Source organism: Rhipicephalus sanguineus, chromosome 10 (genome assembly GCF_013339695.2).
Source record: "Rhipicephalus sanguineus isolate Rsan-2018 chromosome 10, BIME_Rsan_1.4, whole genome shotgun sequence".
NCBI classification, from domain to species: Eukaryota; Metazoa; Arthropoda; class Arachnida; order Ixodida; family Ixodidae; genus Rhipicephalus; species Rhipicephalus sanguineus.
The window spans coordinates 108,313,574-108,333,152 of NC_051185.1; the positions used below are offsets into that span (position 1 = coordinate 108,313,574).

General features: G+C 46.5%; 1 protein-coding gene across 1 annotated transcript in view; it reads left to right on the plus strand.

Annotated features, from left to right (window-relative positions):
* The window catches only part of LOC119406645 (sodium- and chloride-dependent glycine transporter 2), a 91,407-nt gene extending 90,409 nt beyond the window's left edge, over positions 1 to 998 (plus strand). Inside the window, exon 11 of the mRNA XM_049420169.1 lies at positions 653 to 998. Within this exon, the coding sequence (XP_049276126.1) occupies positions 653 to 859 (207 nt within the window). The 3' untranslated portion in view covers positions 860 to 998. The remainder of the gene's footprint in view (positions 1 to 652) is intronic.
* The last annotated feature ends 18,581 nt before the right edge of the window (positions 999 to 19,579 follow it).

The following is a 19,579-nucleotide window of genomic DNA, read 5'->3' on the forward strand; positions in this document are numbered from 1 at the left end:
TTAGGCTGGATGATGACACCCCCGCCGTTGCAAAAGACTTTTACATTTAGGGAGCACAAGTCCTTCCCATTTCTGTACACTGTATAGGTGCTCCAAGTCATAAGGTGGCTTGATTTGTATCGAAATGTATCGAAAGCTTCGCGATTGTTTCAGATTATTCCGTTAAGATTATGTGCAGGACACGACTAGTCAAGTCCATTCGAGAGCTTACGCGAGAACCAGTAATAACGCTGGGAGGTTCGATCACTGAAGTATAAAAGACGGGGCGTTCCGCCGATGATCAGACTGTGATGCCGCTATCAGTGTACAGCGTGTATCGCTTCTTTTTGACTTTCAATTTTCTGGGCACAATAACAATAGTGGTTTAACGTCCCAAAACCACGATATGATTATGAGAGACGCCGTAGTGGAGGGCTCTGGAAATTTCGACCACCTGGGGTTCTTTAACGTGCACCGATATGTAAGGACACGGGGTTCAAACATTTTCGCCTCCATCGTAAATGTAGCCGCGACGCCCAGTAGCGCCATAACTACTAGACCACCGTGGCGGGGCTTCCTGGGCACAAGGTCGCCCAATAAAGTGTTTCGTCTTTGAGCCCGACTTTTTCACCGTCACGTAACAATATGTTACCAATTCGTTCTGCCGGCGCAGGAACCACTTCGCGCCTTTCAGCCCGAGTACCTGTGGGAGCCGAACACGGTTAACCGGGTAAACGCCTACTTCGAGGAGCTCGAAGAGATGGGCATCATTCCGGAGGAGTCCTCGGAGGAAGGACAGGATATCCTGTACGAGGCCACCGAGGCACTCGAAGTCTCCATCGACCGCGACGAGCCGCTCGTATTCCGGCCGGACCTCTGAGAGCGGCCCTTATAACCAGGGTCCTCGAATGAAGATGTTTTAGGAGACTTGTTCGATTACGTCACGCTAATTACTTCTGCAAGGACTTATCTCATTTCACTTACTTTTTCATTGATTATGCTGTGATTTTGAAGCAAAGTGCGCAAACGTATTAGAGCAGATGTTAGTAGATCAAAGGTCATAGCACGGAATAAATGTAGCAGGCTTCTATGAAATAGTATATCCTGCTTGAGCACTTTGCAATTACGTTGACAAATCCGTAATTGCAGATCATGGTTTCCACCACGCCAACGATTAGGACTTTACGTGGTGCAGATTCGGCGTGCAATTCTCAACTTGACGTGCTTCCACTTGTAGTTGAAGTGCTCGTCCTTACGCGGAAGCGTCATTGGCGAGCCTCCGGGGTCTCCTAGGCATGCAATGGTAAGAAAACTCACGCGACCAAGCCATGACGTCACGTTTCAATGCCAATTTATATCGACTGGGCCAGCAAAAAAAAGTGACCTTGCCTAATTAAAAAACATTGTCACTCCACGCTGAAAACAGACCAGGGTAACTCCCGAAACTGTCTTGGCCTGCATCCAAGCAACTGACTTTAACCAATAAGAAATTTGAGTTGAGCCACGTTCACGACCGGCCTGGCCCTTACCAAAAATTAACCTTGCCCTGTTCGAGTACATGACCAACGGCCAGATCATGTGACGTATAATGATAATTGTTGTGGTATTACGCGCCATTATGGGGCACGCCGCAGTGGAGGACTCCGTATTAAATTAGGGCCAGCTGGGGTTTATAAAGTGCGTCTAAATATGAGCACACGGGTGGTCTTTGCATTTCTACGCCATCGAAATGAGCTGCCACCGTGGCCGGTAATCGAACCCGCGCCCTCGATCTTAGCAACTCGACACCGTACATGCTAAGCTACACGGCGGCTATGTGACAAAGAGACCTAAGTTGCAAAGTCACGTGAGCAACTGATATGTGGCCATGTGACGTTAAATGACCGTGTCTCTCTTGCTGCTCCACGCTGAGTTCAAATTAAATACACGCAACAAGAACAATATGCACCTGTAACTTCTTGTTGATTAAGAGATAGCATGTTGGGAATGATGACGTCGGAAACGTGCTTAATGGTGGGCTAAGGCGTATTTCCGGGCGTCGACCTTGGCGCGATTCTACGCTTCTGCCACGCAATATTACACGCGTTAAGGAGACTCCTTCTACTACATGACATTCACATAGTGTTTTTTTTTTTCTGAAGCATTTTCAACCAATGTGGCCCTGTGGTAGAACACCTGCTTACCACGCAGATGGCCTTGCTTCGATTCTCATTCGAACCGAAGTTTTTAACACGAAAGTGTTTCATGCCGGGGTCCACTAAGACTTTCATGACGCATTTCCGTCACGGAAATACGTCAGCAAAATGAACGTCATCAGATGGTAAAGAAAAAAAACTACAAGAAAAAGTTGCGTTCACAGGAGTCGAACCCGTGACCTCTCGGTCTGCTACGATGGCTGGCCGGTGTTTAGCCCACTGAGCTGCCGCCAAACACACAACAGAGGCTACGTGAACGCGCCTTTTATCTTTCACACTTTCCTTTCACAGTGCTATTGGATGGATGGATGCTATGAGCATTTCCTTTATAACGGGGCGTGGACATGTGCGCCATCAGCATAGGCGTGCGCAGGGTTCCCCATCAGGAGCCAAGTTCGTCGCAGCGCCCCCCCCACCCTACTAAGTCAGTGTATGGGGCAGATTTTGCGCCCCCCTCCCTCTTATGTGACGAAAAGGGTCAATGTACGGGGCAAATTTTGCGCCCCCCCCCCCTCTTAGGTGATTAGGGAGGGTGGCCGCCCCCGTTCCCCCCCTCCCCCCTGTGCGCACGCCTATGGCCATCAGGCTCTAAAAAAAACGCGGCGTTGCGACAACCATCCAATTCGGCGAGTTTCCAATAGAAGTGTATTTTAGTCAACGTTTTAACACACCGCGAGGTGGTGGCTTTTCGCAAGCCTCGCTCATAGCATCCATGCATATCGAAAGATAGCTCTCCGATGCTCGTATGGCTGTCACACCACCTTCCCCGCTCTCCCTGTGAAAATTAACGGCCAGGCCAGAGGGAAGACACGACGCGCGTAGCGTTTCCCTTCGCGTTTCACGACGCTTTGAAGACTGCATGTGGAGTATCAGTGTTTATTATGTGCTTGTTGATGCCATATTTGCGCGGGATTCACCATATGCAGTGTCCACGTGTATGTTAACAACTTCAGCTAGCGCGAAGGTTAAATAATGATCATGGCCGTTAGTGGTCGGTACGGAGATGTGCCACTAGGCGTCAACGTGAGTGCGTCTACATAAAGCGGTGCTATATCTGCCAAACAACAGTAGACAATGTACAAGCTTTCATATACCAGTGCACTATAAACAATCAACTACTTCTGTGACGACACGTTTCAGTTTCGTGTTACACCAATTCCTATGACAGAGAGATCAGCCATCTTTTTATTATTTATTTTATTCGCACCTTCTCGATTTTTCGGTCACGAACAAGATGATGATTTTTCGCTCACAACGAACGACGCCGACACCGGAACTTCTGCCAAATGAGCTCTTTAAAGCTATCGTGTTAAAAAAGAGAACATATATGTACAATGGGATAGTGAACATTGGACAGTAAAATATAAATTTCCAAGAGAAAAAGGACAAGAAACACGACGATTGCAACTGCGTGGTAGGCAGCGCTTTTTGTGATGACGCCAAAAGTGTTTAGGGGCTTAGCATTAGAGAGCGATTATTTAATTCGTTCCATTCCAATAGAAAAATAAGAATGTTTTTTGAGGCAACTTGTGTTCGTTGAGTATTTAGCCAGTGTCTAGTAATATTTGTGTTGAGTTGGTGTGGCAGTGTTTAGTGAGAAAGAACTCAGCAGCATCAATCTTAATGTCGCCATACAAACACGGGAATAAGAACTTTAGTCTCACAATTTTTGCTCTGGTTTCCATGGCTTTCTTCAAAGAACGTTTCAAATATTAGCACAGCCCTCTGAAGAATGAAAAACGTTTCCGCTCTACGCTCAAAGCTCCCGTTCCATCACTTTCGAGGAAGAAATCAACATCGGGCATGTGTAGGAGTAGTCTGCAAAGTTACAAGATCACAGGAAAGATAACGAAGCTTCACGCGGTGTTTAGGAAAGCGAATTGTATGTCACTGATTACAACAGACTGGCTCAATATAACATCTATGTGCGTGCTTTTAATTTGGAAGGCTTGAGGTAACTGATGTGTAGTTTATCTAAAGAGAGCTCCGCAAGCTTACAAAAGCGACCGAGCGGCCAACAGAAACGCGAACAAAGCAAAAACTCGCACACTCTAAAACTTACTTGTCGGCACCTGTAACTGCTTTTACCAGCACTATCAATGACACACTTGTATTGGGGTGTGATGTCGCGATATGGGGGCACGGCACAGCACTGTATGCGGGATAGCTGACAGGGCACCGGCTTGTGCACTGTTGCGTCGCGCTACGTGCGCCTTCTCGGAAACCTGCACGGCGCTTCGCCTTTAAAACAAAAGACATAACCAGAAAGGAGGCAACCGGGCGGGGCAATTACCTGCAAATCTCGCAACTGACAACATCTTACTCCTCCTCCTCCACTAGTTTGGCGGTTTAGGCGAGTTTGCACAGTCTTGACTTCGCATATGTAGCGCAAGAAAAATGACGACAACGAGATGGCACGATGACTCGTTTTTCTTCGTCTCTTCTTTTTGTCATCGTTTTTTACGAACCGCCTGTACGAAGTCTTCAGTTACATTGGGGCTACTGTATCAAGGGCTTGCCAGCCACACAGTGAACACGATCCACCGCATAGCGAGGAGTCTGGGACTGCGCCGGGAGGGACGCATTGTGTGCTGCTTGCGCATATGCGTTACAGTCCTTGACGTCGGGCAGTCGGCGACAGGTTCGGAGAGATCTAGGCTCAAGCCAGGCTCGCTGGTCTTGTGGACTGATGTTCGCTTCGGCGGTGCCTGCGCACTTATGTGAGTAATAGATGCTTTGCGCTTACATTGCAAATCGGCGTATTTCGGCAGTGCAGCCTCAGTGAAGGAGTGAAACAAGCGGCGCCACAAAGAGGTGCAACTTTATCGCCGCTTGCGCTGTTTTGTAAATTTGTTACGCCACGCTTCCGGGGTGATACAGAGGTTACAGAGGTGCTTGGCTGCTGACCCGAAGGTCGCGGTTTCGATCTCGGGTGCGATGGCTGTATTTCGATGTAGACGAAATGCTAGGTGTACGTGTGCGCAGATTTAGGCTCACGTCCAAGAACCCCCGGTGGTTCACATTTCGGGAGCCCTCTACTAGGGCATGCACCGTAATCATATCGCGGTTTTTGGCTCATAAAAAAACTCCAGAAATCGTTGTGTTTACTGTGTTATGCCTAGGGCAATCTTGCGAGTAAACTAAATAGCGTTTTCACCGGCGGAGCAGACTAGCCGCGCAGAAAGCAATAGAAAACCATTCTAGAACAAGCCACTGGTGATCGCAGGCGATATAGTACATTAAATGGGTAGCACGAACCGCAAGATGACAAAAGATAATGAAGTTACTATGATTATGCAGATGCAATAGTTTGGAGATGCAGAAAAAGTGAATTAATGTGGACGAAAGAAACAACTCGCCGCCGGTGAGGGAACCCTCAGCTTCGCGTTGCGATAGCTGCCATGGGTAGAACATCGCACGCCTGATGCCAAGCTTGCGGGTCCATGCCCACAGGTGGCGAGTTGATCAGACATGGCCAGAAAACGCTGCAGATTGGTAGTCAAGGCTCCTGTGAACGTGTGAGCCAAATATCATGGCACATTGCAGGGAAATTACAATCCGCACCTTTCACGATGGTATGGCGCATGCGCGCTTCCCCTAGCGGGAAAGTCGCGAAACGCCTCTTGACCTCGGAGGCTTTCGTTCTTGCGATAGCAGTTGTCCAGGCCCCTACAAAAACCACAGAGAGCAGCACAGGAAAACGAGAAAGCGGATTACGTCTCAAAAACAGCAAGAAATCGCTTGTTCTTTTCTAGGCGTTACGTTGTGGTTCTGTTTATCACAACGTGCAGGTTTTTTTACTTTTGAAATGTCTGAGGCGTCACCTCAAGACACTTCGTGAAGGACGAGACCGCTTGAGCACGACGTTTAATATACACACTAATACCAGAACACGTAACACCGACACAGAACGAGGACTACACTACGGAAATTACCGACTACCACTGAGGCAAAGTTACTAGGGGAGGCAAAAGCTACATGCTTCGTTCCTAATCGCTCAGTTCTATATTACTCAGTTCCTAGCATACAGTTGGTCGCGGGGAGAAGTGAAGGCACGGTGCTGATCTCACCAAGGCAAGTGATGCAGATGCCTTGGAGCGAAGTACGACAGCCAGTAAGGAACGCCGTTGCCGTCGGCGTCTGGCGGCTCGAGGGTCTGTTACATCGGGCAGCCTCCCTAGGCTACAGGTTGACGCTGGAGTCGAAGTGCCGACTCCGGTGCTGTGTTCCGGCCGGACAGCCGCGTCCGAGCTCGGGCCCGTAGCCCGACTGCTTGGACCTGTCCACGGGCACAGGAACGTTTTCCCAGCAGCAGCGCCAGGAACAGCAGGTACCCAAGGTCGCTCAGGACACGGCTAGACTAAGATAGACGGCGTGGCTCGGGTCCGAAACCCGACGGCCGAGACGCGTGGCCCGTCTTCCTCGATGCTTGTTGTTGTTGTTGTACCCTCCGCCACATGGCTCACACCCACTTCGGGGGATTGGCCAAGAATTGATCTTATGAATTTTAAAAAATGTATGTTGAGTATTGAGTGTTGATAACAATAAATAAATAAATAAATAAGTAAATAAATAAATAAATAAATAAGGAAAAACGTACGCAACAAGGAAAGAGTGCAATAATTGTTTTTCAAACATTCATATCAGACACTTTAATCGTTGTCCCAAATAAAAATGAGAATAATAATAATGCTAATAATGATAAGTATAATAGAAACAACAACAATAAATAAAAAAAGGAAAACTTTTTTGTCTTTTCTTTCTTTTCTTTTAAGTCCCAGCCACTGCTTCTTCTTCCAGTTCACTTCGCTTCCCTTTCTCCTCGTGCTTCCCAACGATCGCCGTGATTTTCTCCGATGGGTGTTTCATTTATTTATCCTTTATGCTGTTTCACGCCCGTGCCATTTCCTTCTTTGTCTTCCACTGTCATTTCACGGCGCGCACTTTAAAATCCGCGCACTTCACCACACTAGGCAATACGTCACCAACGGGCCCGATTACGTCATTGTAGTGAAGGATACGGCCATTGGCTGTTTTGAAGATTGCGAGAACGCGCGCTAACGCAGGTTCTGGCCGCACATAGAGTTCTACGAAAGCTCGTTTGGTCAGGCAGCATGTTGCACTTAAAGGGACTGTCTACAGCTCAGAAATTTTTTTTTTCGTTTTGAAAATGAGAAAATTGTTTGTCACATCGGCGGTAACGAGGATGCTTTTTTCCAATAAAAAATAAATTATATTTTTAATTTGGCTCTGAAAGTCGCCTGCTGGAAGCGGCGGAGAGGCAAGGCCTTGACGTCCCGACATGGGAGACCTGAGCCCGGGCCGTTAATCTGCCGGACAAACAATAAAGTTCTTCCATCCATCTGAAAGTCGCGGAAGTATGACCGCTAGCGTCACCCAACAGCGATGTGCTAAAATCAATCGGTAGGAGCACAAAGCTTTCGCAGGTAGACTTATTTTGTTGGAAACAAATATGTATACCTTAAAATTGTATCTTATGCACTTCTGGCAGCTTTCCTTTGCGTCAGACAGTAACTTTTGCTTTTTTTTTCTCACGCGTTCAAAGAGGCGCTCGGTGGCGCTGCTGGAGACGACCTCGCCTGCCTGCCTACGGCAGAGAAATACGAGCCACGCGAACACAGAGTCCGACGGCGCTCATAAGAACAAAAAGAAATGACGTCTTGGGCGAAGAGAGGCGCAACTGAATTCAGGGAATTTTCGAACCATGCCCGTGAGTTCTCATGCGTTAAGTGCATATCAGTATTCACCCAGGGCTGGGCAAAGATACTTTGAAATTGTATCGCGATACGATACAAGATACTCAGGCAAGAAGTATGATTCACAGGCGGCATTAACCTCACTCTGTAGCACAAAAGCAAAAACAATCAATAATAGTCTGATGGACGAGATACTTAAAGTGTTCACCAAGGCAAATCAAAAGCATCATGAACGGCACAGTGTATATTTATGTACGCGTTGACTATTTTTGTATTGGTTGATGCTATGCAACGGTAGCTCTTCATTTGTTTAACATCACCGTGCGTACACATATATGTGATTGTTGAATATGTTGTTTTGACTTTTGTGTTATATTTTGACTGTTGCGCTAAGTTGTATATTGTATGTACTGCGAGGTTAGTTGTGCTTAGAAATTTGGACCCTATGTGCCGGGCGTAGACAAGGGGGGGTTGGGGTTCAAACACTCCCCACTCCGAAAATTTTCAATATTGCTTGCGTATATACACGCACACATACAAACGCACGCGCGAACATACATAAAGTATGGCTGAACCCCTCTCCGAAAAAAATTTCTGGCTACGCCCCTGCTATGTGCCCTATGTTAGACACCTCTAAGAGCAAAGGAGTAGCCGACGCCTTATTTGTGCGCCAACATCTCCTTACATCATGTCAATAAAAAAAGTATTTGAGATACAGATACAAGATACTACAACTCTGATTGTGTCCGATGCGATAGATTTCAATTGTATCTTAAGATACTTCGATACATGCGCAAATTTGTTATTACATTATCTGTATAATGTAGCTCTAAACGCCTATGCACAAAAGTGTTCGCTTGAAAATTTGTTAACTGCCACCAATTTTGTTTCATTTGAATGACATGTCTGTTAGTATCTGAAAACTTTCGTACTTCTTGCTCAAGGTAATATAGTGTCGTTCAGAAACAACTTAGGCGTTGCTTAAGCTGCTTAACATGACAGCTCTTTATACACTTCGCTGATAGCTGTTTTTGCTTTTCGTTTTTGTAATTGATGGGAGTCGCTGCTCTGCTTGCCCACCAGCTAGGAGGTTGCCATCTAATCACAAGAACTTCAATAAAAAGCCTCCAGCACGATGGCGCGAATACGGCTGTGGAGTTCTACCTTTCCCGTAAACGTATTACGGTTTTCGCGATAACGCATCACGGGACAGGTGTACGTCACAAATATGGGCAACGCAGAAACGTTTCAGACGTATTGTACAGTTTCACAAAGCAGCGCAGGACACCGCCACTATTCACACTATGGCCAATTATAGCTACGATTACCTGGTGATTAGTATAACAGTAAAATAATTTAGGGAAGGCAGAAACAAGGAAAACAGATATGAAGAAACTGCCAAGTTCAGCCTTTTTCTTTGCGCCAACTGGCAACCTTGTACTATCGCGAACTCGCTCGGTAACGGGCATCCCTATGGAAATAAATTTAGTTATTTTGTTCATCCCAAACGAAGCAGTGGGTTCTTTCTTGACCTGCGATAATTTCCTCATAATTTGGTGCCGAAACCCGGGAAGAAGTTATCGAACTTACCGCTGAGGCAGCTGGGTCAACTGACGTCGGCAGCACAACGAGCTTGAGGAAAAACAGCAACGATCCTCGGGCAAGAAGCGGTTCGACGAGGCGCTTCAACCAACAAGGCTTGACGACGCCTCACCCAGCCGAAACCGATACCATTGCTCAAGGCAACGAATACATCAGGCAATACAGAATCACAGACGCCAGGATGGACCGGCTCAAGCTAAAAAGGAGCACCTTGAGCATTCAGGTGACCAAACTTATTTCGGAGGCAGAATTATTCTTGGCGAGCCATGCGAACGACGGAGCTCTCAATGTCTTGTCGGCCAGGCTAAGGCCATCCAAGTACAACTAAACGAAGTGGACAAAGCCATTGCACCACTAGTTGTTGACGAAGACGCGGAGCAAAATACAATGGAATACAACGACCGGGTCATCGCATGCATCGCGAAACTCAGCCAAGAAGCCGAACAGCAATAAGCAAAAAAAAAAAAAACACACACACGCAGAAATGGTTGCGACGCGGGCGCCGATAGACGGCCCTCCGAGGGCTGCGCAGACCCACGTTCAACTACCGAAGCTCGAGTTACAGCGATTTAGCGGCGCTCCCACGAAGCGGCAGTCCTACTGGGAGCAGTTTGAGAGGGCGGTGCACGAAAACGACACGCTCTCCGACTCTGAGAAATTTCTGTACTTGCGGTCGTCACTTTCTGGGAAGGCTGCATCGGCCATCCATGGCACCCAGGTGACGGGAGCTAATTACAACATAGCCATCGAGCTCCTTGAAGAGCGTTTTGGTCGACGAGACGTGCTGATACAAGAACATCTGACTCAATTGCTCCAGTTGCCACCGGTACGAAATGAGAATGAGGCTATCGGCCTACGTCGACTCTATGACCATCTGCAGCTCTCGGAGTCAAAACAGATGGCTACGGTGCCCTGCTCTGCCCCGCACTCTTACGAATGCTGCCATCGAAACTAGTAGTCAACTACCACAAGGGACTCTCCGCTGACAGGAAGAAAGAGGGGATCTGCATCGAGAGTTTACGAGCTTTTCTCAAGACCGACGTGGCGAGCCGAGAGAAGGCGCTGCAGACTGGCCATAGCGAAGTAAAAGGTTGTAGCTCAAAATATCGAGATAAAGAAAAAAGCAAAACGCCAAAAGGATCAGCGACTTCGCTCTTCTTTGCGGGAAAATTGAAGCAGATCGGTTCATGCGCATTTTCTGTTGCAATGAATCACACGACTCACGAGTGTCAGGCACAAATGTCACTCGATGAAAAGAAGAGACGACTCACTGCGGCTGGTCGCTGCTTCCGGTGCGGCGTAAAGGACACATGCCGACACATGCCGAAGCAACAAAAGGATGAGTTGCAAGCACTGTGGCAGAAGACACCTGTCACAAATGCGTGACCCCACCTGGAGGCAACCTGAGAACACTGCCGCAGAGTTGCACACTTCAGCGGAACAGAAGTCGAGAAATGTGCCTACCGTGCTGCTCCAAACGGCTCAAGTATGGGCAGAAGGACGAGGGAGACACGCCTTCTCTTCGACGGGGGTAGCCAACGAAGTTTTGTCACAAAGAATCTGTCCCGCGAACTGAAACTAGAGGTGATCGATGAAGAGGACACCACAATCTACCCATTCGGAGGATCAGGCAACATTATCAAAGAAAAACGCAGAAGAGTGAAGCTTTGGCTAAGAAGTCAGTATGACCGCAACGAGCACTTCATCGAAGCTCTCGAAACACTAGAAATCTGCTCTGATAAGCTGCGAGTACCTGAGAACATCATGCAAAACTGCAAGCGTAAATAGATGAATTGGCAGATGTCACTGTGGCACCAGCCCACCTGGCGAGAAGCGGCATTGACATCCTTATCGGTGTCGACTATTACTGGTCGTTGGTGTATGGTGACTTCAAGAAGTTGCAGGGCACACTTGTTGCACTGAAGACCAAATTTGGATGGACGCTTCACGGAGCCATTTCCTGCAGTAGCTCAGCTGCCTGCTGCACAACCGCGGTCGTTCTTCGTGCTGGAGTGTAAGATGACACAACAAATTTGACCAACGAGCTGAAATCATTCTGGGAGCTGGAGAGCATCGGAATTACTGACTCTTGTGCCTAAACGAACGAAAGAGGTCAAGAAGTCAACACGTTTTCGACATCGATCAACAAAACAGACAAGCGCTATGAGGTGGCATTACCATGGAAACCTCTGAACATTCATCTCGCTCACAAGCGATTGCACAGAAGCGTTTGACAAGTCTCACGCAGAGGCTATTTAAAGATGACGCGACACTTATCGAGTATGACGCGGCTATCCGTCAGTACCTGGAGCAAGGGTTCGCCGAACGACTTTCACCGGAAGAAATCAATAACGACGAAAACAGAGTTTACTATATGCCGCACAGCGCTGTTTTTGGACCTGATAGCATTTCAACCAAGATTAGGGTCGTATTTGATGCATCGTCTAGTGACACAGGATGTATCTCCCTGAACGAAGCCCTGAAGCCAGGACCAAACTTGAACCCAGACTTGCTGAAGGTGTTGCTTAACTACAGAATTCACCACATCGGACTAAGTGCGGACATTGTGAAGGCATTCCTGCAAATTTCAGTGACACCGGCAGATTGCGATGCCGCCCGATTCTTGTGGTTTGAGCACTTTCCAACGGAGCAAGACCCAGATCCTATGATAAAAGTCTGGAGAATGACACACGTACACTTCGGTGTGACAAGCAGTTCGTTCCTTCTCGGAGCCACAGTGCGTCATCATTTGTCGACTACTGCGGGTGATTCATGCATCACTAAAACTATCAGTGAGCGCCTGTACGTGGATGACCTAATAACTGGAGCGGAGACAGAGGAGGACGCTGTAGACTTTACCGAGACGTCACGAATCGAGCAAGCATGACACTGCTCAAATGGAATTCAAATTCCAAGAAGCTGCAACAACTGTTCAACGACGAAGGAACCGGATGTGCCCTGAGCTACGTTGAGTGCCTGACATCAAATGTCTCACGGGTCCTCGGACTTGTATGAGATGAGGACAGAGATCGTCTGGCGTTTTCTATGAAGGCCATCACGGATTGCTTAGATCGAAACAGTAACACGAAACGATTCGTCCTTCAGGCATCAGCTCGTATATATGATCCACTTGGCAGGGCTGGACAAAGATACTTTGAAATTGTAAAAAGATACTTTGAAACGATACAAGATACTCGGGCAAGAAGTATTTGAGATACAGATGCAAGATACTTCCGGAATTATTGTATCCGATATGATACTTCCCAATTGTATCTGAAGATACTTCGATACATTGTGAAATTTGCTATTATAAATTCATATAACGAAGCAGCAGAGACCTATGTACAAAAGTGTTTAAATGAAAAACCCTTAACTCCGACCAACTTTGTTTAATTTTAATGAAATATATGTTTGTATTCCGAAAGTTGTCTTTCTTGCTGAACGCTTAGTAGTTTCATTCCGAAACAACGTATCGGGATCTTTTTGGCTGTTTAACATGACAGTTCTTTATACGCTGTGCTGTCAGTGGTTTTTTCTTGACAGTTTTCTAATTGCTGGGTGTCGCTGCTCTACTTTGCGACCAGCTAGCAGTTTGCCATCTATACTTGCAAGAAAGTTATGAAGTCTCCGCACGATGGCGTAAACGCCGCTGTGCAGTCTTACCTTGTCTCTAAACGTATTACCGTTTTCGTAATACCGCATCACCCGACAGGTGTAGAGCAGCAACGACGCTGGTAGCGATATTTTTGTGATGCATCGTGTGTAAATTATAACTACAGAGTCAGCACTCGCAATTCACTGAGGACATGAAATTGCAATGGTTTTTGGTATTCTACTTATCTGCTGAAAGCGTTCGTTAGCAAGATATTCACTAAAGTGCATTCTTTTACCATTTCTTCTCCGAAATGGCTTATGCCGCCCAGAAGCGTCTCAGACGTGCCCTAGTGACACAAAACGTCGCAGCATATCACTACTATTCTCACTATTGCCACTTCTAGCTCTGCTTGCCTGCTTATTTGTAAGAATAATATTAAAAAAAAACCTTACAGTGACCTAAAAAATGAAAACGAATATATCTAAGTGAAATAGCAGGGCGATTCCGTATTAAACAATTTGAATAAGTATACAGGTTGTTTCACGTACGTAGAACCAAATGTAAAAAAAAAACAAAACAAGTGGTTAATGACGACTGAATGAAACCAACGACGTATGGTTTCAGTCATGTGGGCTCTATGTAGTATTTTTTTATTGGTTGATTGGTTAACTAACTTAGCACAATTATGCAACATTTTTAATATCCGCTTTAGGGCCAAGTGCGCTTCATCTTGCCATGGAGTGCATTTAAAACAACCAAACCAGTTAATATTTTTTTGGGGGGGTGGGGGGCGACGTACATGCTGCGTGATGAATATATTCTGGCTTTTAAGCAACGCCTGCGAAATATGAAATCAAACCACGCGCTCATGCGCTACCGTACAGCAGCGCTCTCAAACGTTCTTCGAGCGAAACAACCGGCGCGCGGACCGTCATTCTATCGCTTCTCAGGACGATGGCTTTTGCTTGCCATGTGCGTCAGCAAGAAATGTAGACGCACTTGAGCCGATGCTAGAGCAGCGACCGCTCATTTTGCCATGGTCCACGTGCCGGTTGTGGCACTGAAGCACGTTTGAGAGCGCTACAGTGCGTTAGCGCACGAGGGCAGTGATGCAGTCATATTTCTCCGGCTTTCCTTAATTACGGAAAATATGACTACGCGGCATGCACGTTTCTTCTAGAAATTGCATTGGTCGTTCTGGAATGCCTTCTACAACGTAACCAAACACACTTGGCCCTAAATTGAATATAGGAAATGTTGCATAATTAATCTCTGTTAAATAACAAATTAAGCGACATATAAAACCCTAACGAGGGCCACATGACGGTAAACCATGTCGTTGGTTTTTTTTTGTCCGTTGTGGTTAACCACATATTTGTAAACATTTATTTTCAGTTACGTAAAACACCCGCATTAACGCGATACAGGCGGCACTCCTAAAACCTATGACATCAGAGCATGAGTGATCGTCAACTAGATGTTAAGATCAGACAATAGGAAAGTCAGTGCCTATGAAAAAATAGCATAAAAGGGCGCGTGGGGTATGCTCATGAGAAAAGCGGAGTGCTTGGTATTATGTTTCTCAAATCCCTTTCTTAAGATCTTTGTGATTTTTTCTTATAATTTCTGTTATTATAATGCAAACTCCATTTTGCTATTTTACTAAATTGTAAGCACAATTTTTGTTACGGCATGCTCAGATTATTTCACCTTTGTCCTAAAGATCGTCTTGGCATAAAAGGCAGGCAGGCAAAGAAATGAATGTCGCAGTTGTTTTCTTTTAGTCTGATGGCTTACTGGCAGCAGTATCAGCATAATACGCGGAGTTCAGCCGACGTTTATTGTTTTGCATGGTGCTGTTTCTGTGGCAGTGTATTGTACCTTAAGATACACGATACATTACTGAATGTATCGGAAATACAGATACAGATACTCGTTTTGTGGGACGTATCGCGATACCAATACAAGATACCCAAAGAGTAAGGTAGTATTTCAGATGCATGTATCTTCGATACTGCCCAGCACTGTCATCAGACAACGAGAGAGCATCCGTGGGTCTAATTGGCAGCTACAGCAAAGCGGAATATGTGTTTTTTTATCCGTTTTAGCTGTATTTCTCATAAATTCCAGGATCCCGGGAGCAGTCCAGGGCGTGGATAAGTGGCTCATACGCACAGCAAGAGAGAGAGAAACGAGGAGAGGCAGGGAGGTTAACCAGACGCACGTCCGGTTCGCTACCCTGCACTGGGATAAAGAGGCAAAAATAGAGAAGGAAAGAGTGGGTTGGAAAGAATCACAAGCACACCTGGGGGAGCACCTTCACTCTAGAGGCGATCGCTCAGATTTGTTGATTTCAGGTATTTCAGTAGCACTTTAGTTGCCTTCTGCGTCATCGAAGCACATGTCCGTGGTGCCATAATCTTGTTTACAGTAAATGGTCTCTAGTCCAGTTGGTCCAACTGGACTAGAGACCATTTACTGTAAACAAGCACAACTGCACAGGAAGTGTTCAATTGTCTCTTCCGTTTCGCAGGAGTCGCATGTAGTGTCCGCTGCGAAATGAGTACGGTGCGAAATGCTATGAAACCGATGCGAAACGAGTACGCCTTTGTGAATGCAACGCCCATCCGAAGGCGGCATAACAGCGTCGTATCGGAGCGGGAAATTCGCGACGGTAGCTGTAGCTTGAGCGAAGGATCACGTTTATATAAATGTCACCTTTGGAAGCTGGTAGTCGACCAAAACGTGGGAGTAAGATTGCGAGCCAGCCAAATAAAGTTGTCTTGCCGCATCAGTCCTTGATAGAGAAATCGGAACCACTCTGGTTCCTTCATGGGCTGAGTGGGGGCAACAGATGTGAATTAAGTGAGAATTAAATTGAATCGAAGGCGCATTAAATGCACTGAAGGTGACGGAGTTAATGATATGTGAATTAAGCGATCGAAATGTTAAAGTGATTCAAAGGTGCCTAAGTGAACCGAAGGTATAATGCATTTAGTGAAGCTGTATGTAGCCAGGCTCTCGGCCAAAATTGCGTCCGTTTACCGAGTCCCGTCCACAGAGAATTTTACCGCTCAGTACCTTGCAACGAAAAATGGTGCAGTTGTTTTAGGCATGCACACGAGCTTTTCTGGCCTAGCCGGAAGGCAAGAAATATTTTTCTTGAATGACGTGAGAAGGGAACTTCACGCACGTATGGTCGACAATCAGAGTGCATTTTGGTCGCCAAAGGCATCTGATCAGCGACCGTCGCCAAACGAACATTGCATGTGCGGTTACGCAGGCGACTACTGACAAAGTGACATTTGTCATTAAACATCGTTCACAGCTGCTTCACTGTTCGAACAAGCAATGACGATTGAATCGACGGAAACAAGTCGTGCCATCGTGTCCGTAAAGTTGGCTTCGTCGTGGTGTAGTGGACCATTCGACGTCATTTCGCGCCACGTGACGGCACTCGCCGAATAGCGGTGCGAGCGGCGCAAGGAGAAAGTTATGCGCAAACTCGTTACCTCAAGTAGCATACACAGGGACTGCAGAACTCCTCCGTGCCCTCTATCGCTTGACCTGTGAATGTGTTAAGAGATGTCAGGTGTTGCTGCTCCGGGTGTGCTTCAAGAAGGATGTGCGCGCACTTCTCCGCAAGCAATGGAAGCGGACGACGGCGAATAACTCAGTGTACTGTGCGTGTAAAAGGAACCTGCGGAAGTCGACGACCAAAAGCTTACGGAAGATCTACCCAAGTCAGCCAGAAGTTCACCAAACGTTACGGGATTGCGCCGTTAAAGGGGAACTCCGGTGACTTATTGATATTCACTTATCTCAACAAAATTTTCAAATATATGTTCCCTGCGGTAGTCCAGTGATATGCGCCAAATGGTATGACTACAAGTCATTTAGTTTTTCTGAAAATGAATCTTATTGGTAGTCGATTCCGATATCGATACTTTGAATACAGGCCACCCCGTGTTTTCTTTCCTACTCCACCTCCCCCTCGTCTGTCCAAGCAGGTGAAGCGGGCTGCTTCTTCAGCGACGACGGCCAGAATTATTCAGCTTTGTAAGCTGCATTGTATGCTGTAACAAGCGACGGGGTGATGGCGGTGTTGCGCTGAAGGTTCCAAGAGCAGAGCGATGATCACCAAGATGTGCGTTGTCACTCGTTTCCATAGGTAGGCAAGAAAATTGGAGCTCACTCAGACTCAGTCAAGAAATATATTTTGCTCTTAGGGCTCACTCGGACTCAGGCTCAGCAATTTTTCCTCAACCGGAGTCACTCGGACTCAAACTCACCAACATATTACCTCAGCCGGACTCACTCAAACTCAGACTCACGGCTTCACCTGAATCTGAGTGAGTCTGAGTGAGTCGGCTCATGAGTCTCTTGGCGTAAAATTAGCTTTTTCGATCATGGTGTCCATCCTCTTTAACGCCAATATCTTACACAATCGGTGCTCTTGATACGCGTTTTGAACTTGTACCTTCAAATACGAGTTGTCATCATATATCATATATCATACTTATCATATATCGATCTATCGATCCAGTCAGGACATTCTTATGAAATACGCGACTCACACGACATATTTTTGTCAAGAACTTCCCATGAAAAAGTTCGCGGGAGGAGGCCAAGGCACCCCTCCCCTAACTCACGCCTCTGTTCAATAAGTATCGAGGTGGCGCATGAATGCTAGCTTGCTGAGATATGTGTGAATAGACTTGAGTACAAACGTAAGCCGATATAAGGCTGATACTAGTAATGCTGAAGATGAGTAGATAGGACCATAGGTCAGCAACAAATGTGGAGCTCACTCGGACACACTCAAGAAATATATTTTGCGCTTAGGGCTCAGTCGGACTCAGACACACAATATATTCCTGAACTGGACTCACTCTGACTGGACTCGCCAAAATATTACTCACCCGGACTCACTCAGACTCGTAGTCACTGCCTGATCTGAGTCTGAGTTAGTCTAAGTGAGTTTGCCGACCTATGCTCGTTTCCCCCCCCCCCCCCCCCCACAGCTCTTTTCCGGAGAAATGGATTTCAGCTGTTCGGCGGGTGAACTGATCCCCGGTAAGAACGATTATGTGCGCGCTTACACGCTCGCGAGGTACAATGTGACGTCATTGTAGACGTTGCACAAAGCAGCTGCCCGTTTCGGTTCTGACACGTTGTTCTTTGGTTAGTTAAAATTATTGAGCAGTCTCTAAGCGAATTGAACCACCCCAGCTGCTGCAGAACTGTCAGTGGCATTTTAAAAGGACAATATCCTAATATGGTAAAAAATGCGCAGGAGTTCCCCTTTAAAGACACGTAAATGAAACATTGAGGCAGCCTTATTTTTTTATTTACGATGGATCCCATGGGCAATCAGCATCAAAACTTACACCTAATATTCGTGAGCATCGGCCGCGGCAACCGCATCTTTATTAATACATCGGTCATTTATAAGTGGTTTTCTTTCCTTCGTGAAGAAAACAAGAAAGAACTTTTTGATGTTCAGACACATGTTCCACTGGTTAGACTGTCTCCATGCCATGCTGAAGTACTGCAGCATTTTGTTCAAGTGATCACCTTGAAAACAGCGCATACACACGACGACGAAGACGAAAGGCCCGTTGGTTCTTTCCCGTTGGTTCTTTCGTCTTCGTCCTCGTGTGTATGCGCTGTTTTCGAGATGAATACCAACCAACTTGCCCGAATCACCGTTCTCCTAAACTTTGTTCAAGTGATATTTTTTCCGCACACACTGAAGTAGTCTGCAAATAACCGCAATGATGGCGTAGTACCTATGGGTATTTTATTAGTAAAATTAAAGAGATATGCCCTAGTACAGAGCTGGAAGTGACATAGGCGGGCTTTCAGCCATACACTAGCGCAAAGTCGGTGCGCTGGGAGAGGCAACCTTCATTCGATCTGATGGCATATTGAGGTAGGCCTATTTGCTTGAGTTTGCTAATGGGGAAGGTGTGTTGCCTTATCGAAAGCATTTCGCATTTGTAAAGATAAGCAATCGATGATGCCTTCAGCATGTATTTCCTACACTAAATCGCAGTGTAATTCAATGATAAAATTCCACTTGAATTTCCCGTTACATTATGTTCTCGCTCAGTGAATGCCTCATGATCCAGCTCGCAGTATACTAGTAGTAAAAACTGCAATCTTTACTTGCACTGATTAAGCTACAGCCAACAACAACACAAAAGACAAAAGAAAAGGAAGCGAGTCCTGATTACACCGCGGGTTTCGCAGCCGCGGCCTCGACTCGCGGAAGGATATCGTTTTCGGCAAAACGCGATAGCTGCTTTGTTGGGCACTGATAATGAGCGTGTGAGTTTTCGCCAACTCTGTTCATAATCAATTGACCGATTGGCTTCGCAGCCTTGTTGTATGTACTACGTTTAGCGATTGCTTTCTTTTCCTTCATGGAGAATATCGCAGATATTTGCTCGACCAAAGCAAGGACCACGTGTTATCGGTGCTTCAGA